This window comes from Oryza glaberrima, chromosome 9 (assembly GCF_000147395.1).
Source record: "Oryza glaberrima chromosome 9, OglaRS2, whole genome shotgun sequence".
NCBI classification, from domain to species: domain Eukaryota; kingdom Viridiplantae; phylum Streptophyta; class Magnoliopsida; order Poales; family Poaceae; genus Oryza; species Oryza glaberrima.
Genome location: NC_068334.1, coordinates 15,029,437 through 15,052,378, shown reverse-complemented (window position 1 = coordinate 15,052,378; position 22,942 = coordinate 15,029,437). Strand labels below are relative to the sequence as shown.

The following is a 22,942-nucleotide window of genomic DNA, read 5'->3' as shown; positions in this document are numbered from 1 at the left end:
GTCATCGGATTGATGACAAATGTCACCCACCAACTTTTTATTAAAAAACATAGATATTTGTAGAACTATATGTATAAATGAATAATATATGCATACATTATTAACATGGTATCATGTGATGCTGATCCTTCCTACGTCCGTACTCCAGCTCCTTTGCAACGTCACCAAGACGGCTTCACCTCGAGTTGTTGGTTGAAGGATTGTAGCTTCTTCGACGCTATCATTGTGGGTAGCATCGATGTGGTGATTGAAACAACATGATACAGTTATCTTACCGTCATAACCTCCTTTGTTGTTGTTAGTTTTGTGTGTTGCATATTCGTCCTTTGTGCCGTGTTGGTGACGGTCTCAACTCTCCGTCACTGGTGAAGATAGAGACATTGATTTACAGTTCAATTACTTTCTCCTATCTTCTGCCTGGATCGACTGTAATCATCAACGGTGATGTGTGTGAGATCTGATCATTCGATGATCGGGCATGGATTACGATGAGTATTCGCACATTCGAGTTCAAATTCAGAACTTGGATGATGACATATTCTCTATACTGGATTTGACTTTGGGATCCTATGGCAACGGTTTAAGGAGGAGGACTATGTGCAGATTATACATATTTTTGCCAACAATGCATATCTTCTTAATTTGCTTGGCGGTCCAACCGCCAACAAAACATTTCCTTACGGTTAGCTGTCAGAAAATCGTAATATCCCTGGCTTTCTAGATTTGACAGTTTTTACTTAGCGGTCGGCCAACGGAATAATTAACCTTGGCGGTTTTCATGCTATACTTGGTGGTTTTTGACCGCTAAGAAAATTGCGGATTCTTGTAGTGGTTGTCATCTCAGTATCTGTATTTAGACTTGTGTTACAGATAGTTCTACTATTTAATTTCCATCAATTTGTTTGTTTTTTAAAAATTTATTGTCATTTTGAACTGCAAACGCTATAATACTTGGGTGATAGTTATTTCGAAGCAATAGCCCAAATAATTTCCATTATTAAAAAGATTATCTTTGTACCACAATAATACACACATAATAATAAAAACTAGTCGGTGAAACATCCAAGACAGTAAAACAACCGTTTCAATTAGTCAGAGATAGTAACTCTGGAACACACTCCTCCGTAGAGCAGCTGCATGAACACGATGACACTTCCGGGCCTTACTGGGAAGCCTGATCATGTTGCCCACCCCAAACCCGGCACGTCGAAGCCCAACCACAGTTTGGGCCGTACACCTCGGCCCACGGGGAACTCTCCAACAAGCTGGCACCACCGCACTTGACCTCGTTTTCTTAGTGACACGCTCCTCCTCCATCAGCATGCTGATCGGTGGTGGCGTCTTGCCCTTGGCGATGAACATGGCGACGCGATCCATGAGCGCTCCGGTCTCGGCGTGGGAGCCGAACTCCGGCAAGAGGTGGAAGCAGTGGTCCACGCCCCTGGACTCCACTAGCGTCGCCTCGCCGCCCCACGCGCCGCCACGCAGCGCCGCCGCGTACCGCCGCCCGCGGCCGCGCAGGACGTCCTCCGTGGCGACGGACACCAGCGCGCGGCGGCACGGCAGCGACGCTATCGCCTCGGCGGGAGGGTCGATCCGGGGATCGCCGTTGTTGGCCGCCGCGCCCGCCGTCACGTACGGCCAGAGGGCGTCGATCCTCTCCGGCAGCAGCATCGGCGGCGGATCGCGCGTGCGCCAGGAGGCGGCGCCCGGTGTCTCGCACGGCAGCCGCTCGGTGCCCCAGAAGTATGGCTGCAGCAGTATCATGCCCTCGATGTCGATGTCGTCGTCGAACACCTCGCCGGTGTTGCGGATGGCGGCGCCGGCACGTAGCGCCACGTTGTGCACGATGTTGGCGCCGACGCTCTCGCCGGCGAGGAACACGCTCGAGCGGTCGGCGTAGTCGCCGACCCAGGCGTCATCGGAGAGGCGGCGGCGGCGGCGGGAAGCCGCCCACCGGAGCGCCGCCCACGCGTCGTCGTAAGCCGCGGGCACGGGGTGCGCCGGCGCGAGGCGGTAGTCCACGGACACGACGACCGCCGCGGCGCGAGCGGAGAGCGACTCGGCGTAGTCGTGGAACATCCTGGCGGAGGCGCTCCCCGTGCAGAAGGCGCCGCCGTGGACGTAGACGACCAGGGGGAGCCTCCTCCCGTCGCCCGCGGCGGCGGCCACGGCCGCGTCGACGGGGAGGAACACGCGGACGGACACGCCGGTCTCGTCGTCGATGACGACGTCCTTCGTCGCGACGCCGCTCGCGCTCCTCGCATTCTCGTCGGACGACGCCGCCACCGTCTCGTGGCGCACCAAGACCCACCTGCGGCCGTCGTTGAACTCGACAAGGAACGGCCGGAGGTCGACGGCGATGTTGCCGCGCGCCGGCGACGGCGAGCTCTTGCTGCTTGTTCTCATGCTGCAACTGTAGCTCGCTCTTGCACGATGGCTTGCATGGAATGGGAATTAAGCGGGTTCTTATATATAGGGAGTAGAGAGGTGCAGTGCTGGTGAAGTTCTCTAAACCCCTTAATTAGTTTCTTTAGGAGACCTTAATTAATTAATTAATTGATTAATTCTCAGAACACAACTAACTGATTGATCGATGCGCGTTCCCATTTCTCTCGATCTTGCAAGGATACGCGTTCCATTTGAAAAGACATATAAACATTCCGTAGAAGGGTATAGATTCGCAGGAAGCCAGGAACAAATTTCTCATGAATTAATACAAAATTGTTGTTGATGAACTTATCTGGGAAAGGAAGATATATGATTTATATATAAGCATTAAATGTTATGAAGTTTTTGCATAGGAAAACAAAGAGGAGAGATGCCATACGTATTCAAAAACCAATACTTATCCATGTTTCCATGCTTAAAAAACATGTAGGCTGATACCCTTCACATCCTCATGCATGCACCAATATTGGTCTGGCCGGTACATTTTCGTAGAAGGGCAGTTTGCTAGCAACCTTATCTCATGAATTAATTAAGACATGCCACATAAAATAAAATCATTATCCATGGACCCTCTGGGAGAAGGAGAGAGAACCTGGGACTGGGAGGAAGGCGTGTTTGCTGAAGCAATGCCGATCGATATTGTTTATGAAGTTTTGCATCTGCAAAAAAGAGGAGAATAGGTGGACAGGGAAATCCAATTCACTACTGCAAAATCATTTTTTTTCAGATAACCCATCATTTTTACGAATGGGCTAAAGAAAGACCCGCTTTTAAAAATACATAAGACTCCTCCGGTTAAGGTTGTCTTAGTAGGTCTGCTCGTAAAAATAGACCTATTTTCCCAGTTGGTGGTTTTGAGTCGATTCAGTTACACAAGTCTGTTGATGGGTGATACCCATATACCGGATGAGTAGGGTATTGAAGTACATTGGTGCGAGGATCTACACGATCCGACATCAAGCAAGCAAAAAAGACAAGGATTAATATACTGGTTCAGGCTCCTTATCAGGTAATAGCCCTAGTCCAGTTTATATGATATTGATATGGAAAAGCACATAATACATTAGGAGTAGGCGAATTCGGTGATAAGACTCGGAGATATCAGACCTCATGCGATATAGAAGAAACCCTATCCCCTCCGAGTAGGATTTTGTTAATCTCCCGACTTGTAGGGATATTTCCATAATACTTGATAAATTCCTTTAGCGCATACGGATACAACCTATATACGCAAAGGTATATCATACTCCTATATTCTATAAGTCATAGGATAGGAGGTATGCCTTATCCATAACTATGACAAAGTCTACCATGGACCGACGAGCTATATTAAAATCAAAGGACACGCCCCTGCCTCCGCTCATTTGTTCCTTTTTTCTCCTTCACTCTCAGCCCAATCTCTTCGTTCTTTCTATCAGTCTGATCCACCTCCTTTCTTGTTGACGGTGGCCGGCGGCCTCGGGAGCAGCAGCGGTGATGGTTGACACCCCATCCCCCCCCCCCCCCCCCCCCCCCTCCTACCTCACCCACCCTCTCGGGAGCAATTAAAATGACACCGATGATCTGATGCAGCAATAATGCGCGGCCTCGGCGTGTGTTTATCAACTATCAACACTAGGCCTCGACGTGGAAGAGGAGAAGATGACTAGATGAGGGTGTCAGAGTGGTTAGCCATACGGCAATGCCTAGCTAGCTTAGCTGCAACGAGAGCCGAGGGGACATGCATAGAGGTCAACGTCAACGTTGTTGCATCCTATAGTTGAGAGGAAATAAATATGTCTGGGTCGGCCAACGAGTCCATATATGGATTGTAACAAGTTGAACGCTCACCCATTTATTACATTATTAATTAAATAATTATAATTATTTTATAAGATTGAACAAGATAGAATAAAGTGTAATATATCACTTCACAAACATATAAAATTAAATTTGACTTCTACAAGTTGTAAAAAAAAATTTGGTTGTGCATATTCGTATAATAAATTTTTTATTTTTGTTATAACTTATAGAAGTTAAATTTAAACGCGTAGTTTTGTTACACATCACCTATATTGTCAAAAAAAATTTAAAAATTTTCACAACTATTTGGTTGACATGCAATAGACGAGTGGACATCCACCTAGGTAATTAAAAGAGTTTCCTCAACAAGCTCGCTTAAAATTTTAAGTTACCTTTTACATGTCGATAAATTAACAAGCCAACCAGAAAAAAGAAAAAAAGGGGCTCATAGATCAACCCATTTGCATCCTTGATATTGGCGGATCTTATAGCACAAGGTGAGATTTTGTTGTCGGCCAAATAAGGTGAGTTAACAGATCCATTGCTTTTCACCAAAATCGTTCGATTTTCATGAAATCGGCAAATCGCTGGTGGTCAGTTTGCAGAAACCGATCGGTTTGAGCCGGTTTACTTATGGCATTGACTGGAAGTCGTCGTTCTTTCCGGTTTCTGGCCAGTTTTCGATTAGCCAATGAGGGGTGGTTTTCAATTCCACAAGGAAAGGTAAAACCTAAGAAACACTATGCATGAATATTTCTAACATTCTTCCTATTTCAATAAATCACAAATATCATTTTCTACTTTTTATTAAATTTTAGAAAAATAGCCATTATACCCCCCTATGATGTTCTAACACTAATTTTGGTGGTAAACTTCATATATTAATAACAAGAGGGAGTAATAAAGAAATCAGTGTAAGGGATGATATGGATTTTTTAAAAATTAGCAGCACAAAAACATTAAACTATTTATTAAGCATACATCTGTCCCCCACATCGACATACTTCATTTTGCAACATAGGTATATTGTACTTTATCATAGTGATTGGGCAAAAGGAAGTCCAGGAAACACAAGGCCCAACATTTTCCATTTTGTTCTTCAGAGACAACTCCTGAGCACATACTTGTCGGCCTTATTGGCCATTATTCCTGATCCGGCGTGTTGAACTTTCGGCGCAGTTTGGCCTCGCAACGCATGCATTGACGTCGTTTTCTCCGCGCCCGCGCCATGCAACGTGCACCGGCGACGGCGACGCCGCCGCTTCGCCATCGGCGACGACGTGGAGGTGTTGCCCTTGGCGATGAACTCGGCGACGTGGTCCATGAGCGCCGCGGCGTTGGGGTTAGGCCTCGGCGAGAGGTGGAAGCAGTGGTCCTCGCCGCCGGACTCCACCAGCGTCGCCTCGCCGCCCCACGCGCCGCCGCGCATCAGCGCCGCCGCGTACCGCCGCCCGCGGCCGCGCAGGACGTCCTCCGTGGCGACGGACACCAGCGCCCGGCGGCACGGCAGCGACGCCACCGCCTCGGCGGGGGGGTCGATCCGGGGGTCGCCGTTGCCGGCGGCGCCCGCCGTGGCGAACGGCCAGAGCGCGTCGAGCCTCTCCGGCAGGAACATCGGCTGCGCGGCGCGCCTCCAGGCGGCCGGTCTCTCGCAGGGTAGTCGCTCGGTGCCCCAGAAGCATGGCTGCAGGAGTATTATCCCCTCGATGTCGATGCCGCCGCCGCCGTCGTCGTCGTCCTCGCCGCCGGCGGCGGCGGCGGCGGCACGTAAAGCCACGTTGTGCACGATGTTGGCGCCGGCGCTCTCGCCGGCGAGGAACACGCACGCGGTGTCGGCGTAGTTGGACACCCAAGGGTCGGAGTGGCGGGAAGACGCCGCCCACCGGAGCGCCGCCCACGCGTCGTCGTAACCCGCCGGCATGGGGTGCTCGGGGGCGAGGCGGTAGTCCACGGAGACGACGACCGCGGCGGCGCGCGCGGCGAGGGACTCGGCGTAGCGGTGGAACGGCGGGGCGGAGGCGCTCCCGGAGCAGAAGGCGCCACCATGGACGTAGACCACCAGAGGCAGCCTCCTGCCGGCGGCGACCGCGGCCGCGGCCGCGTCGACGGGGAGGAAGAGGCGGACGGACACGCCGGTCTCGTCGTCGACGGCGACGGCGTCCTTCGTCACGACGCCACTCGGGCTCCTCTCGACGGGCGACGCTGGCACGGTGGCGTGGCGCACGAACTTCTTGATGCGGCCGTCCTTGTACACGCGTAGGAACGGGAAGAGGTCGACGGCGATGTCGCCGTCGCCGTCGCCGCCGCTCTCATTTCGAGCCGGCGAGCTCTTGTTTGTACTGCTCATGCTGCACTGAGATGAATATGCTTGCAAGCTAAATTATTGATTTTGCCTGAGGATGCTTTTTGCATGTGTGGTTGATGGGGGTTCTTATATATTAGAGGAGTGCTTAAGTTGTTGAGTCTTTGACGAAATCACGAAACGCTATAAATTAAGAACAACGAATGACACGTTTCATGCATCATATAGTCCATTCATTCTCTTTTTAAATAATATATCATGTTGTTTCCGTTTTGTTTTCACATTTTGAACACCCATATAGTCTCCGAGAGGCACATGTTTTTTGTTTTTGTTATTAAACAAAGTAGATGATATTAAGTAATACAGTATAGTACAGACATATTGTTGCAACAAAGAGACGAAACATCTGCTAGTACTCGGAACAAAAGATGCTTCACGTATTCAAACATCGCAAGAGATGTAATGCTGGTAGACGTGTGCATACCCAACTGATCAACCCTACACGCACAAAAGTATATTTTTATCGGAAGGCTAAATGGCTGTCGAATGATTTTTGATAGCTAAATCATTCATGTTTCAATATATTTAGAACCGTTGTTTTATACGTTGTAGAAAAATGTTTCATGAGGTGATTTGATTGTGCTTCAGCTTTTTAAAAGATTGAAACATTTTCAATCTAATTGGTGAAACATTTTCGATCCACTTGGTGAAACAACGTCCGATTAGTTTCAAAATATGCATGATGAAAGCCTAAAAAATCATGTGAATCCCAAATAGACTTTTTCTCGATGTATTTGGATTTGTTTCATGTTTCAATATATATATATATATATATATATATATATATATATATATATATATATATATATATATATATATATATTCTGAACCGTTGTTTCATACATTGTAGCAAAATGTTTCATGGAGTGATTTGATTGTGTTCCAGCTTTTTTAAAAGATTGAAACATTTTCGATTTATTTGGTGAAACACTGCATGATGGAAGCCTAAAAAATCATATGAATCCCATATAGACAGCCCTCCTTCGATGTAACAGTTAATAAGTATCACCGAATAAATCAACAACTGACACTACTACCGAAACGGTACGAGAACCCCTATAGTTTACACATGGATTGTAACTGATTGCGCCCGTAAAAATCAACTTACATTTTCGCATAAGCTCCTTTAAAAGATCCGTATGAAAAAAAAATCAATTTTCAGAGACTGACCTCTTAACATATATACCCAAATATAAAAATAAGTATATTTTCACAAGCGACCCCATTTAAGAGGCCCACCTTCAAATATCTAACTTCCTACGTCCACTCCTCACTCTCTCCCCACTCCTCGCTTAGCCTCTTCTCTCTTCCTTTTCTTTTTATGAGAAAATAGTAGGAGAGGCTCCTATTACTACGGTATATTAAAGGACAGAGAGTTTATGTACAAGAGAATATAGAAGGCGAAGCACGAGGGATTGTTAGAAATTATCAAGCCATGTTTGCCAGATTGGTCGATCATGTATTTTTACTCTATTCAAAAGTAGAGTAAAATCTTCCCTGAAATGAAGCTTCCAAATTAAGGTTGAAAGAAGGTTGAATGTTGTTGAATATTAAGTCATTTTTTCGTTTCCAAATGTTCCAAAGAGCTATAGCAATTACTTCAATAAAGAATGGGTGACCAAAATTCCTTTTTTTTAATCATCATGTTCATGACATCTTAATTCGTTTCCCAACGAAAACCAAGAAAAATCCTGCATTGATTTGTGAATGAGCAGGTGAAAAACGTGTGGTTTGAGTCTTCTGGCATAGAAGTGTTGCAAAGTAGGAGTACACAGTTGGCTCCCGAGTTGACACTGAGATTCGTTCCGTGCAGCATATCTCTTGTGTTTAGGCGATCCTCTCCTCTCCTCTCACCCCTCTCCTCTCCTCTCCTCTCCTCTCCTATCCTCTCTTCCTACTGTGACTCCGATAGAATGTGGTGTGAGGAGCCCAGCGGAGGAGGCACGTGTTGATGGCAGCAGCAGTGGGGCCCTCTCCCGTGCTTCCCCACACGGATCTACAGGCGGCGGCCCTACCCCACGCTCCCCCGTGCGGATCCGGCGGTAGAGGGGCAATGCAACACGGGGAGGAGCGACGACGGCCTCGGTGACGGTGACGACAACGACGACGAGCTACGGGACTCAGTGATGGCAATGGCGATGACGACGAGCAACGGCAGACTGCGGGACGATGTCGCCGGCATGAGACCTTGCTAAGGTTTTGAGATTGATTTTTTGGGATTTTTTATTCTTTTCGTATTTTTGTTTTTGCGTGCGGACGACATAATCACTCGCACGATTTTCCTGTGCAGGTGCGCTGTCCGCATGAAAAAAATAGTGATTTTCGCAGATACACACAAAAATAGGTTTTGGCCATATGAAAAAAAAAATTAGTGGTGCGATATATATTCGACATCCTTACTGTTAAAAGCTATATTAAAAGAGTTTTAATATATTTTTTATATAGTTCAAAATATTTATATATTAATGGCTACAAATTTTGAAATTTGTTGGACATCTCCTATTTAAAAGGGTAAATTTTGCTGCAGGATACCCAAATTTAATGTAATTCGCTGATGGACATCGTAAAAATATGTCACGGTTGAAAGATACCGTAAAAACTGATAATTTGGTAGAGGACAATTCTGGCTCAATTAGATAGATAAATTCTTAAGGAAGACGATAATATCCTTAGAACCAAAAGCTTTTGACCAAAAATTTTTCTGAAGAATTTAATGTGTTCTTGTTTTCCCTGAAGAATTTTTCTCTCTACTCGAGCCAAAAATGTTTTGCAGTAAATTATCAAATTTAAATGTCTTTTAGCCATGATACGTTTTTATGATATTTATCAATAAATTATGCAAAATTTGAATTTCCCAGAACAAATTTTGCCAAACGTACATAGCGCGGATATATTCCATTTGATACCTTTCACATTGTTCGGGAATGTTCCGATGGAATGGACCGTTGCAAATAAATGGATAAAATAAAATAAGATTGCTGTACGCTTAAGGGAATTATTAGCTGGAAGGAACAGCCTTATCATGAACTAACACGTGCAATATAAAATCGTTTTTTTGCTAACTCCGAACTTCCGTGTGAAAAGGAGATAACCTGGCGGGAATTGAATTATTGAATACACGCAATTACGCGTGATGAAGCAACATTCTGTTATCAAACTTTTGCGGATGGGAAAAAACTACTCTTTTTATTTTATAATATAAGACTTTATATTATTGTTCTTCTATATTAATATAGATATTAATGAATCTACAGACAGATATATTTAGATTTGTTAATATCTATATAAATATAGATAATACTAGAAAGATTTATATTATAAAACGGAGGAAGGTTATGTATTCGAGGCATGGGAGTTCGGTGCAAACCAGTCGAAAAGAATGCGCCACGTAGAATGACATCACTCACACATGTCTTCCGACACTTATGCACACTGAAGTTTTAAATCGGCCAAACTAAATCTTCAGCCAATCTCTTCAGCCCATAACCTAGTAATCCCACAACCCATAAGCAACAACCTTTAATTTTTGTCATACCCCTATTCTTCTTATGGTTACTTTGGAACCCATGATTCTCAAAACACGGAAATAAAAACTACGCAGGATTAAAATGCCATAGCAACTTGAATCCCATGGACCGAAAAAATGCACTTTAACTGTAGGAAATACCGTTTGGATGAAGCACAGAGCGAAAACTCACCAATTAGATGAGAGAGATAGACACAACGGATTTTTTTCTTTGAACATAGAGCATATTGTCACGCCCCGAACTAGTCCCGAGCGGAACTAGCCCGTGACGCTCCAAATTAACCTGTTAGTCGATACCAGTCCCAGGAAACAGTGCTGGTATCACAGGAAGACAGAATATCACAGCAACAGAGGTCTCTTTATTATAGAGTAGGAGTACAGTCATGTTGGGCTGCGGATAGATCCCGAGCTCACAACTGCATTACAAAAGGGAAGCAGAAGCCAAGACTTGGACCAAACATCACAGGCGCGACTTGGGAACTAGGCCGAAACCCTAAAATTCATCGTAACCGGCTTACTCCTGGAAGAACTCCTTGTCAGCGGGATCCGCTTCATCTTCTTCAGCAACTGGGGGGATTATTTATATAGAGCAAGGGTGAGTACGGGAGTACTCAGCAAGCCATGGGAAATAAGTGTTTAATGCAGGCTCCAAGGAAAGGCTGTTGTTTTTTTTTTTTTTGCAATTGATTTTATTTGAACTCTTTTCTGAAACAACTAAGCGAGTGCTTCTCAAACGACACGGATGAGACAGTGCGTCTCGTCCGGTCGGAGTATGTGCAATGTATCAGTCTTTTGAATTGGTCAAGATTGGCACCCGGCCAACAGCTTTCAAACGGCCACCCGGGCCTGGCTGATCCCATCAGCCGCAGATTTTCCAAACATCAAAACCCATTTCACAACAGCAAATCTCACAAGGCAATGGTCGAACAAAACTATGCTAGGAATCACCTCACATCCGCCCATGACTGTGGGCACGGCTGTTCGAACAGTTTAATAACCTCTGCAGAGGGGGTACACTTTACCCACACGACATTACTAACCCGTATCATCCAGCCCGTGCAGAACAGTCATGACTAGAGACCTTAAGGCTTTCATGACAAGACATTTCGAAAGCCGACACAGGTTCACCATATGCCAACGAGAGGGGTCCCAGACCAACACCAGATTAGGTCCCAGACCATACTGTGCCAGGAAGCCCAGGGGTCCTCCCCGACACCACCCCGGCAAATCCACATGTCTCTTGGCATCAAGGCTCCCCTGATTAGCTAATTACTCAGCCAGGGGTGTCCCATTCTACCCATGTGGTCGTACTTGTCTTATGTTCGAATGAAATTCCAAGGAAACGGTCCTTAAGTGCAAGAGCGGGAAACCGTACACCCGGTACGTTCCCCGGTCCGCGATTTTGGAAATTCATTTAGTTCGCAAGCACCGACCCAGGTGTCGGGTTTTCCAAGTCTTTTGTAAAACCCAAGTTTTACCCAAGATGTTTCTCAGATTTTAAGTTTGAAGACGACCGTCGATACCCGCACAGAGTGCACGATTACCGAGGCGCAACTAGGTGGGTACAAGGGAACATGGTATAACAATTGCAATGGAAGGGTCAAATGCAACAAATTAGGTAGGTCCGCCAATCTGCCTTGCAGACGGGACAAACAGATTAAGTGCGATCCTATCAATGCATAATATTCTTCAAGCAACATAATTAAGTTCAAGTATAGGCTCAAGATGTTCAAAGGTGGCTTGCCTTGCTCGAGATCTTGAGCTTGATCCTCGAAATCCTCGCACTGCGGGTCTTCGGGCTCCGAAGCTACACGCGAAATGGGACAACTCAGCAAACGGCGAAAATAAAGCCCTATTATTGACCTCTAAGCGTGCCATTAGATAGATCTCGAGATTTGAGGAATTTTGGAAGTTGAACGGAGTCAAACGGACTTACGGTTGGGAAGATATTGAATTTCTAAGATTATTGGATTTTTGGTCTAAAGGAAAAGGATTTATTTAAATCCTTTTTAAAAAAGAAAAGAAAAGAAAAGAAGGAGGGAGGGAAATTAGACTTTCCTCAGGCGGCTAGGGCGCGGCCCGAGAGAAAGGGGGCGGCTCGGCCGAGCTTAATGGGCCGGCCGGCCCAAGAGGGCGGCCCAAGGCGCGCGCGCGGGCGGGGAGGAGAGAGAGAGAGCCGGTGGGCCGGGTCCATCCCGCGTGGTCCCGGGTGGGACCCGCTTGTCAGCGACTCGGCTCACCGTGAGCGAGGTGCACGCGGGGCGTGCTAGGGTTTGGGGAGGGAGGCGCGGCGCATGCGCGCATTCGCGGAGGGCGCGGTGCGGCGGGCCCACGCGCAACCTCACGGCTCGCGGTGGACCGCGTGCACGGGGAGGGAAACGGAGGGGGCGGCTGGCCTGGTCGGTCGGTCCGGTCGCAGCCGAGGTGGCGCCAACGTGGCGCCTACGTGGCAGCCACGCGGGCCGGCGGGAGGTAGACGACGATGGTAGCCGGAACGGACGGCGGACGGCGGTGGCGATCGGCGGAGCGAACCACGGCGATACAAGTGAAAGCGAGCACACCGGGAGGTTGCACGGGACGAGGGGAGACGAGCCAATGGCTCAGATTCGCCGGGGGATGCTCGACGGCGGCGGATTGCGGCGGTGGCAACCGGCGGCGGGAGAAGGGGGAAACGGCGATGAGGTCACGAGGGGTCGATTCCTGGCGGTGAGAGCATCTACGCGGCTACGGGAATCCGTTGCTAGCGTCGGATTGGGCGGGATCGCATCGAGGGAGGCCGGCGACGAGAGGCGCTTCCGAGCTCGGGTGGCGACGGCGGCGAGCACACGGCGAGCGACGGCAGTAGTCGGAGCGGCGCCGGCTAGCTACGGGGAGGCTACTCGTGCTACTACCCGAGTCTAAGGGGGGGAGATGGAACGAGGAGGGAGAACGGAGGGAGACACTACCGTGCGGGGAAGGGGCGCAGTGACGAGAAACCGACGGCACGGGAGTGATCTCTCTGGCCTCGGGTCGGGGAAGAGGAAGAAGATGAGCGCCCGGAGTCCCCTTCCGCGTCCTAGCGCGCACCGGCTCCTCCGGCACACGCGACGGCGGCGGTCGGCGAGAGAGATGGAGGGACGGCAATGGCGCGGGCGAAAACGGGGAAGATTTGGGAGGGGAAGAGGAAGGGAGGGCGCCTAGGTTTATAGGGCGGCAATGTCGGTTTTGGAAACCGACCTTGGGCGGTCAAGGCGCGGGCTGGCGCTCGGCGCTCGCGGCCAAAACGGCGACAGAGGCGGATGACGCCGGCGGGGAGGAGAAAAGGGGAAAAGGAGGAGGGGAAAGGGGGCTTGCCTCCTTGCCATTTCGGGAAAAGGAGGAGGGAGAGAAGGCGACGCGGCAGAGGGGGCGGAGGGCTCTGCCTCCGTCCCTTGGAGGCACGCGCGGGGAGAGGCGGGGCCGAGTCGATGACGACGGCGATGACGGCGGGGCGGTTTGGAGCGGAGCGGCGACACGGGCGGCAGACGCGGGGCAGGCGCGGCAGGCGCTGACGGCGGCGGCGACTGGCCGGTTGGCCACCACGACGCGCGCGCGCGGGAAGCAACGGCGCGCGGCGACGATTTGGCGGCGTCGGCGGAAACGGCAGCGGGATGCGGGAGGGAGGGCTCGGCTCGGCGCGGCTCGCACGCACGCGCGTGCAGCGCTCGAGCAGAGTGGGGAGAGAGAGAGAGAGAGCCGGGGAGGGAGGGGGAGATGGGACGAGAGGGATTCGGCCCATCGAACCCGAGGGAGGAAAAATAGACTTTTGCGGAGGGATTTGATTTGGGAAGGATTTGGATTCGGGATTGAACTCGACGATAGATCGGGGATTTGAGATCTGGGATGGCACGGACACTAGACAATAAGCAAAGAAACAAATTTCGCAATTAGGATTTTTAAGAGTTAGTTTTCCCGCTAGGCGCCACGACGGAACAGGCGTTACACTTATGTTAGAATTTCTTTAAGATTATGTTTTGAGCAAATACAAAGGAATTTTATACAATACTAGAAAAAATACCCTTACGTTGCAACGAGTAAAAATCCAACGGTTCATGTGATGTTTCATTTCAGGTTGTCCGATACAACTTTCACTACATATTATATATTATATTTTCAAGCAAGCAGTCCAAACGTTTAATTTTTAGTAGATTTTAACTAAAAATACTGCAACAACGTGGGGGCATATTACTAGTAAGCAAAAGTTTCACGCTAATGAAAAGAGTGTAACTCAACTGTGTGAGTGTAACTCGACTGGTTAGATTCCTTATGATAGAACTAATCCATCTGAATTTAAGTCCTAGACTCGACGCGGATACTCACATTTACGGTTAATTGTATTCAGTGGTAGGTGACATACAACGAGACGTTCGTGACTTCGTGGTGACTTCGTCAATCTCAAGATAACATTATGAGCGCTTGAGTTTGTACCACTCTAGTTTAAAATAGATTATCTATTGGATTATTGTATTTGATTTTCTACACGATTATAAATTTAAATCAAATATTGTGAAATAATAGTTTAGAACAAAGGATTTAAGCAATATAGTAGGTGTTGACGACCAAATTTGGTAAATCATGCATCAAATTCGAAGCTAAAGTCGAAGCGGATTTGGCGGGAGATCGTTCCCAGAAACAGAGTGCGTATCGGCTACGGGAGCATCGGCTAATGTCTGCATCAGCTGATATTGGACCGGACGAAGAACAACCAATGTAGCCGATCTGGTAAGGTGGTTCTAGAATCATCTTCGGGATCGATTGATGTGCTGCACAAGTATTGCCACATATGGATTGAGTCCTAAGAAGGCAATTGTATCTATTAATTAGGATTTTCTGGTAGTTTTTTTAGAGATATTTTCGGTAAGAGTCTACCTAAAAGACTTTTGTATCTTAGAGTTGTAACAGATTGGGAGTCGTGTCCGGCAAGGACATATTATATATTTTGGGTATAAATATGACCCAAGACCTTGTAAACAAATTAACGACAGTTCAATCGCCACCTTTTCTACTTTCATTGCTTTCGACGAGTTCTTGCTTTCAAGTTGGGTTGCAACGGGTTCGATCTCCAGCAAGAGGTAAAACTTGTCATGGTGGCTTGTGTTCTCGGGATTAGTGCTTACATCTTTATGATACTCTAATCTTGTTTATGTAAATCGTCGAGTTATCATATATGTTATATAATCTTTTTCAATATCGTTATCTAACCTTAAATAGGCTAGCATCTATCATCAGAGGGTAGCCGATAGGGTTAAACATCAATGTTGATCTAGATTATATAGTATATCTACCATCTCAAAGAGGTTTTCATTGACTTGTTTAGATCTTATGTTTCTCTTTGTACTTAATGCTGCATCGGTCAGGTTCGATCTATTAAGTAACATCTAGAACCATAATATCTAGCTTGTTTTATGATTATCGATAGAGATAGTATCGGAGTTTCAGCCGATCTTACCTGGTTTAGTTATCTTGTTCCTTACATGTTTACTCGATATGCTAAATCTACCAGTTATATTAAGATCTTATTGCATTAAAATATATTAAGCTCGTTGTTTAGTATATTTTGTCTGTTTTAACATCTTAGGATAGAGCAGTGTCGGAGTATTAGCCGATACATCTAAGATTTACTTCATCGGCTATGCTATGAATATATATAATCTCAATCTTGAAGTACTTTTAAACATAAGTGATTTATATTGTCTCGGCAGACTGTCCGATCTATCACAATCACTTAGTTTAAACATATTTTTAGAAATAGATTATATATCATTGATATCTACAGCCGATCGGGTAGATTTAATTTTATCTTGCTTCTTTCTTTATTGCCGATCTGGTTCACTTCACATTGGCCCAATATTGAACGATATGTCATCGGCAATACAGCCGATCGGCTATCGTTTGTAGATTTAACTATGTTTCTTTTCTTTTTTGTTGGTCAAGGATCAAACCAACTGGCATGCTCAGAAACCAAAAGCAATTCTTTGGACCTACACTGGAGTTAAGCAAATCTTTCAGGCCAGTGTGTGTTTTTCGCATCAACAGTAGGAGAAAGTTTTTCTTAGAAAAATATTTTTTTTTTTAGAAATATCGAGCAAATAATCCAATAGACTAGCTGAAAAGAACAGGATTATGAAGTCTCATCGATCAATAGCAAAGGGGGCTTTGTATCTCTTAAGCATGTATTGAAAGGATCCATGCATTCGCAGATGCATGCGTGATGACTGTAAATTTATATCTCAAGTACATTTCTCACATTTTCAGCAACAAATGCAAAAATGTTAAGAGTATAAGACATATTGTGTCAAATTACAATCAATCGATCTTTTATCTATCCATCTATCTATCTCTAGTGCAATAAATCATTTCCCACAATATACAGATCAACAGTTGTTACTGAAGAAACCTAGTATATTTACATTTCACAAGTCGGGTTTCGAATAAAAAATTCCCCAAGGTAAAATAGCCGTATGTACGTGCTACACAGGTAAAGAATCTCCGGCTTAAATTAAATCAGCATCCTAACTCGTCAAGACTTGTCCTCTTTCCCCTTGATCTCAGGTCAATCTTGATGGAGCACTTCTGTGAAACGTGAGGCAGTTCAGATACGAGGAGAGCCTGCAGAAAGAATCAGTGGTCAATAGCCTGAGAGACTGAAGGTCTGAAGAATATCATAATACAAGTTTCAGTGAATACCTTGCGTGTAATTACAGACTCGATCCCTTCCCGGTGCACTATGTCGGTGTAGTTAGTTCCTATCCTGCAATCAATCGAAAACTGCACCCAAAAACATGTTGAAAGTTTGCAAATTTAGTGATCCAATCTCCTGAAATTACAGCAAGCAAGTAAATGATTTAGAGCAAGTCTGAATTCTGAAGATCTTTTTTCAACTATCAGTAGAATAAACTTTTTTACGTGTGATATTAGTGTTTCAAAAGCTAATGCTAGAAAATATATTACGATGAAAATAAAACCAAAAAGATTAAATCTAACATTAAAATTTAAAATTTAAGTTTTAGCTATGACTGATATAAGCTAATAAGCAGATAATGAGAGGTTGAACCTGAATCTTGGGCAGAGCGAAGTTCATGATGTGCGTGCGCGCATCGATGCTCCCGGCGATCCGTATCTCCAAGTACTTGCGCTGCGCCGAGAGCTCGCCGACGACGAGCCGGGTCACGTCGGGCTGCGAGAACACGGCGTGCACGGGCACCGTCACGTTGGCGCTCCGCGGCGGCTGGTAGAACTCCGGCACGCCCACGGAGCCGACCGACTCGTTCGCGTACGCGACGCCGAGCGCCGCCGCGCCGTACCTGATCCCGATGCCGTTGGCGTTCTGCGCCGCGAACACCAGCGTTGCCACCGAGCACGCCGTCCCGTTCGCGTTCGCGCCGCCGCCGCCGGTGCCGTTCGCCGCCGCCGACGACGACAGCGACGACTGGATCAGGCTGAACGACCTGTCCATCTGCACGGACTGCAGCAAGAACGTCGGCTTCTTGAGCCTAGCGACGAACACGACGAGCAGCACGGCGGCGACGAGCGCGAAGAAGACGACCGAGAGGGCGAGGTAGAGGCAGAGACATCTCGCTGACTGAGGCGGCGGCCAGTGAGCGCCATTGTTGCAGCTCTCCTCGCAACTCTGACGACCTCTCCTGCCGCTGCTGGTAGAATCCATGGCTAGCTAGCTATAGCTAGTGAGAGAGAGAGATCAGAGAAGAAGCCATGGAATCAGCAGAGTGAGACGAATATATATGTTGCCATTTGCAACTTTGCATTGCACCAAAGAGAAAGGAAAACCGCGGGAAAAGCGGTGGTGGACTTCTCCTTCTCCATAGTCGCAAGACTCGTGCAAATACCATCGAGTCGCCTTTATTCTTTCCTTGAAAAGTTTGTATGAATTTTGAGCTTCTCCTTCATGGAGAAGATGGAGGATCACTTGGAAGAGCAGGCAGGTGACTAACTTAATCCGGCATGGATGCTTAGTTTTAGAACTAGATTTCACAAATAATGAAGTTTATTCGCTACAAGAATCCGTAATTTTCTTGGCGGCCAACTGATTTCTTTGGCGGTCGGCCGATGAATAAATAACCACCTTGGCAGTTTTCATGTTATAATTGGAGGTTTTTGACCGTGAAGAAAATTACGAATTCTTGTAGTGATTCAATTCTTCCTATGTACTGTCCCCATTGTCAAATGAAAAACTGATGATCACCATGTTGCATGTACTGATGGGTTAAAAAATTTCTAAAACAGAATATATGTGCAATACACATAAAGTTGCACAACAAATTCACCTTTTTTTTGTTATAATTATGTGAAAGACACACGCGCGCACATAATCAAATACTCACCCCACACACACCCATGGCGGTGAGTATGCCGAAAAATATCAAACAAGCATAATTCTAGCATTGTTATCATAAAGCTCATGAATTTGTAGTTTTTACAATGTTCAACTTTACAAAATCTATGTTTCCGAATATGCACTGAGCATCATATAGTAAATGGGCTCCACTCATCAGTGTTACATGAACGGGCACATCGTCTACGAGGTGACTTCTTTCGATCGACAATTTGGATGCGGTTTCTACATATACTTGTAGTGTTTACAAATATGTAAATAGTTGTTGTGTGCAATCATAAATATAAATATGGTGAATGCAAGGACATAACAAACATATATTGAATAAAAGGGTTGGTCAGCCATGTCAACGAAGGTCACCATGACAAGAATTTGGTAGAGAGCGATGGAGCAATGGAAGTTAGAATCGGCATGGAAGCAAAGGAGTAAGAAGTAGAGGTCGATCTGGTGTTGAGCTACGGGTGATAAAGTCTAGAAAAAGAAAAGAAGCTACCAAAGATACTTTTACAGTAAAAAGTTTATACTTTTATTCTTAGTGGTCCAAAAGCTAAGGCTAATAAAGAATAGAAAACTATGAAAAAAAAACCTAAACTAACTCTAAGATTCCAATTTTGGCTACGTTAATAAGCTAAGCTGATAAATCTACTGAGAGAGGCAAAAAGATTAGTAGGCTGGCTAGACTGTGCTACAAATGGGGGATAAACGGTATAATAAGTTATATATAGGCAATGCGACTAGGGAAACAGAAATTAGTTCGTGCATGAACACCATCAGGTCCAAGGAGTTTGCATCTAGCCAAACTTCAAAAGGAAATTTTGGTTCCATACCATACGATTTTTGCTAATTTAGTTACACAGCACCTAAATCGTGCGACACATTTTTAATAATCAAATATTGTTGTCTTTGGTTTGATTGGTGCAACCACCACAAGGTATTGTCTGATGCGAACAATCAAACTAGGATATAGAATGGATGGAGATTGCATGGCATGTAGGACTATGTAGCTTGGGCTCATAATACAGAGAGGGGATAACGACTGCCCTAAAGCAGAGAAAACCATTTTCGAAGGAGAAAGAACTCTACAATTCAAAAAACTTCACGTGGGGAGGGGGGGGGGGGGGTTCCATGTTGTTTCCTCACCAAATTTCAAAATTATCTAGAAAGGTTCAAGGTCCGAGAATTTGTCAGGAGATTTGAAATAAAAGGCGTGTGGGAGCACTAGAAATCTCACTAACCACATTTTGGTTGGCACCATGACACTTATTTTATTTATTGTACTAGTGGATATTTCACCAGCAAGATTTTAAAAGAGTTGGGTTTCATATACACTCATTAGCCTACGTTTCCATAAATAAATTTTAATTTTCTATGGAGTGTGGTTTTCAAAAGAATAATTGGATTTTGGGCTTGTTTACTTTGTTGTTACTTTCAATCCTACCAAAATTTAGTAATACCATATTTTGACACATTTTGACGCTAAAAAATTTTGGTAGCATTGGTTGTGTTTAGTTTAAAGCCATACTAAAGTTTGGTAGAATTTTGAACAGTGAAAACTTCTAGAATTAACAAAGTTTGATAAGGTAGCATTGGTAAGGATCCGTTTGGTTTGTTGTCTTACCAAAATTTAGTCATGTCAAATTTGGTAGGGTTGAAAGTGGCAACAAAGTGAATAAGCCTTTCATATACAACACTTAGCTTCATAGGTAAAATCTTATTTTCTATATGACCATATCAATCGATCTACACCATCATAATTTAGGTCTACCATGATCGGATGGTCAATATCTTTATTTTTGTCTTCGATTAAAGTCGGAGTTTTTACACGATCTAATGTGCAGCCTCTTTTTCAAGCTCTACTAATATAGTACTCCCTCCGTTCCACACTATAAGACATTTTGGCTTCTCCATCATTAGTCTAGATTCACTAATATACATATAAATTTTGACGCATATATGAAGCACATACATGGATCCATATATGAACTTATTAAAAATCCAAAACATCTTATAATGTGAAATAGAGGAATTAGGTAAACATGCAAAGCTTGCATGTTTGAAAAAAAAGAAAGATGTAAGAGTAGCCAAACATGGTAAACATGCAAAGCTTGCATCTTAGTTGATTTTGATTTCTTAGAATAATGAATATTTTAGAAGTTGTAGAAGAATGAAGGACTATGAGAAGTTAAACAAGTATGTTGGGAAGAAATTAACATACAAGGTGGAAAGGGAATTATGTTGGTGTTAATCGATGTCTACTAGTTTAGAGGCAGTTGCCAAAACCATAGCGATCCACCCGCCGCTTTCCCTTTCCAACTCACTTAGGAATTGGCATCACCTCCAACTCTTGCTGAGGCCCCCTAACCTCCTCCAAAACATTAGCAAGTGATGCTAACCACTACAAACCTCATGCTAGTTTCTCCCTTTGGCAACTTGTCTTTGTCCTCCCAACGTTAATTGTTATCTCTAAATATTTTCCTCACCACCTCCTGATCAATGATCGTAGTTGTTAATCAATTATTCTGCCTATTGAATCAACATGCAAATGCTCTCTGTGTTCGTGAAAAAGTAGACAATTGTTGATACATTTTTAGCTGATTTTATTTTCAAAAAAAATAAAAAAAAATAGAAGTTGAATATGACTGAAGGAGTAGGATAAGTTAAAAAAGTAGGTGGATGAGGAATTAAAATAGGAGGTTGGAAGAGAACATTTATGGGGCATTAATGGATATACACTAGAGAAGTTTCCTTATACCAAATAAATCGTGGCCGTCGGATCTCAATCAACCGCATCTCCTCCCATCGAAGATCATATAAATTCCTCCCTCCCTAAACCCTAACGCCTCCCCAATCCCGACCCGCCGCCGTCTTCCCACATCCCGCCGCCTCGGTATCTCCGCCAACATCGGCGAGGCGTGCCGGTCTCTCCACAACCACCGGCAAGACCCGTCGGTCCCTTCACAACCACCGGCAAGGCCGCCAATCTCTCGACAGCCTCCAACAACCGTCTTCCTCCTTTTGCGTTCAACATAATCACTGGTAAGTTCCCCTCACGTCGACTCGGTTTTTCTCATAATCGTAGATCAAGTTAGATCCATCGTGAATTCCTATGCCCTTACTTCCATGTTGCTTCTAACTTCCACTCCCCCCATCATTCTCTACCAAAATCTTGGCGTACGTGACCTTCACCGCTACTACAAACCTCATGCTAGTTTCTCCCTTTGGAAACTTGTCTTCCACCTCCTAGCATTATTCATTGTCTCTAAATCTTTTCCTCACAACCTCTTAGTAAATGATCGTCGTTGTTCAAACAATTATTCTTTCTATTGAATCAAGATGCATAGGTTTCTATGTTTGAGTGAAAATAGACGGGTAGGTGAGTAGAAAATTGTTGATAGCTTTTTTAGTAGATTTTAATTTCTTTTTAACTTCAAAGAAATCAAAAGTTGAATAGGAGTGAATGAGTAGGAGAAAAGTCAAATAAGTAGGTGGGTGAGATATTAAAATAGGAGGTTGGAAGAGACAATTTATGGGGTACTAATAGATATATCCAAGAGATTTTGGCATAAACCAAATAAATCGTGGCCGTCGGATCTCAATCAATCGGATATACTCCCATTGAAGCTTATAGATTTCTCCCTCAAACCTTAACGCCTCCCAATCCCGATCCGCCGCCCTACCCCTTTATCGCCGCCAAACACCGGTGAAGCCTATCAGCTTCTCCGTGATTGCCGACGAGGCCCATCGGTCCATCCACAAACACCGGTGAGGACCGCTAGTCTCTCAACAACTTTTGGCGTGACTCGTCTACCGGTGGCAACTGTGTCTTCCTCCTCCCTTAGTTCTTCATAGTCACTAGTAAGTTACCTTCATGTTTTCTCGGTTTTTCTCATCATCGTAGATCAGACTAGATCCATTGCCACTGCTCCATCATTCTCTACTGAATTCTTGGCCTAACCGACATTTCTTACCATGGCTGATTAATCACACTTTCAATTCAATATATGTGTATTATGTACTTGCATTCACCGTATTTATGCTTGCGCAAGACAACTATTTGCATATTTACATATTTGCAAAACTATGTGTATAATATGTAGGAACCACTCCTAAATCCACATCCCGATCTATTTCATTGTATTTGTGGGTTTATCATTTTTCTCAGATTATTTATGTGCACACCATTTGTACAAGGGCCGATTTTGCTTAATATAAGTGAGAACAAAATACAACAATATTTGAACAAAAAGCAAGAGTAGTATATATTCATCAATATTAACCGATGAAGTCGCATGCACACGTGTTTTTGGAAATATATGCAATTCTACTCCCGAATAAACTTTGATCTACCTCCTGTTATTCAGCATATATATATATATATATAGGCGCCAATAGTACAATTTATGAGCTGAACACATATAGAAATTCAGATAGTACAGTCAGCCTCGGATCT

At 45.1% G+C, this 22,942-nt stretch overlaps 3 protein-coding genes across 3 annotated transcripts; all 3 read right to left on the bottom strand.

Moving 5' to 3' along the window:
• Positions 1 to 1,076: 1,076 nt before the first annotated feature.
• On the bottom strand, positions 1,077 to 2,409 carry LOC127783786 (probable carboxylesterase 12). The gene has a single exon (XM_052310950.1). The coding sequence runs from the start codon at positions 2,407 to 2,409 to the stop codon at positions 1,093 to 1,095; it is 1,317 nt and encodes a 438-aa protein (XP_052166910.1). The 3' UTR covers positions 1,077 to 1,092.
• Positions 2,410 to 5,155: 2,746 nt separating this feature from the next.
• On the bottom strand, positions 5,156 to 6,612 carry LOC127785315 (probable carboxylesterase 12). Its single transcript, XM_052312752.1, has one exon. The coding sequence runs from the start codon at positions 6,578 to 6,580 to the stop codon at positions 5,333 to 5,335; it is 1,248 nt and encodes a 415-aa protein (XP_052168712.1). The 5' UTR covers positions 6,581 to 6,612; the 3' UTR covers positions 5,156 to 5,332.
• A 9,917-nt stretch (positions 6,613 to 16,529) lies between these two features.
• Positions 16,530 to 17,805, bottom strand: LOC127783885 (uncharacterized). The gene is made up of 3 exons (XM_052311033.1): positions 17,194 to 17,805; positions 16,827 to 16,907; positions 16,530 to 16,748 (listed from the first exon to the last, which is right to left on the bottom strand). The coding sequence occupies exons 1-3, from the start codon at positions 17,803 to 17,805 to the stop codon at positions 16,644 to 16,646; spliced, it is 798 nt and encodes a 265-aa protein (XP_052166993.1). The 3' UTR covers positions 16,530 to 16,643.
• Positions 17,806 to 22,942: the final 5,137 nt, after the last annotated feature.

What these genes read in the sequence shown, in the direction of transcription:
- LOC127783885 (XM_052311033.1), bottom strand. Translation starts at nt 17,805, where the DNA reads ATGGATTCTACCAGCAGCGGCAGGAGAGGTCGTCAGAGTTGCGAGGAG. An exon ending in TCGCTCTGCCCAAGATTCAG is followed by an intron (nt 16,908 to 17,193) that starts GTTCAACCTCTC and finishes TTTTGGGTGCAG; the next exon opens with TTTTCGATTGATTGCAGGAT. An exon ending in AGTCTGTAATTACACGCAAG is followed by an intron (nt 16,749 to 16,826) that starts GTATTCACTGAA and finishes TTCTTTCTGCAG; the next exon opens with GCTCTCCTCGTATCTGAACT.
- LOC127785315 (XM_052312752.1), bottom strand. Translation starts at nt 6,580, where the DNA reads ATGAGCAGTACAAACAAGAGCTCGCCGGCTCGAAATGAGAGCGGCGGC.
- LOC127783786 (XM_052310950.1), bottom strand. Translation starts at nt 2,409, where the DNA reads ATGAGAACAAGCAGCAAGAGCTCGCCGTCGCCGGCGCGCGGCAACATC.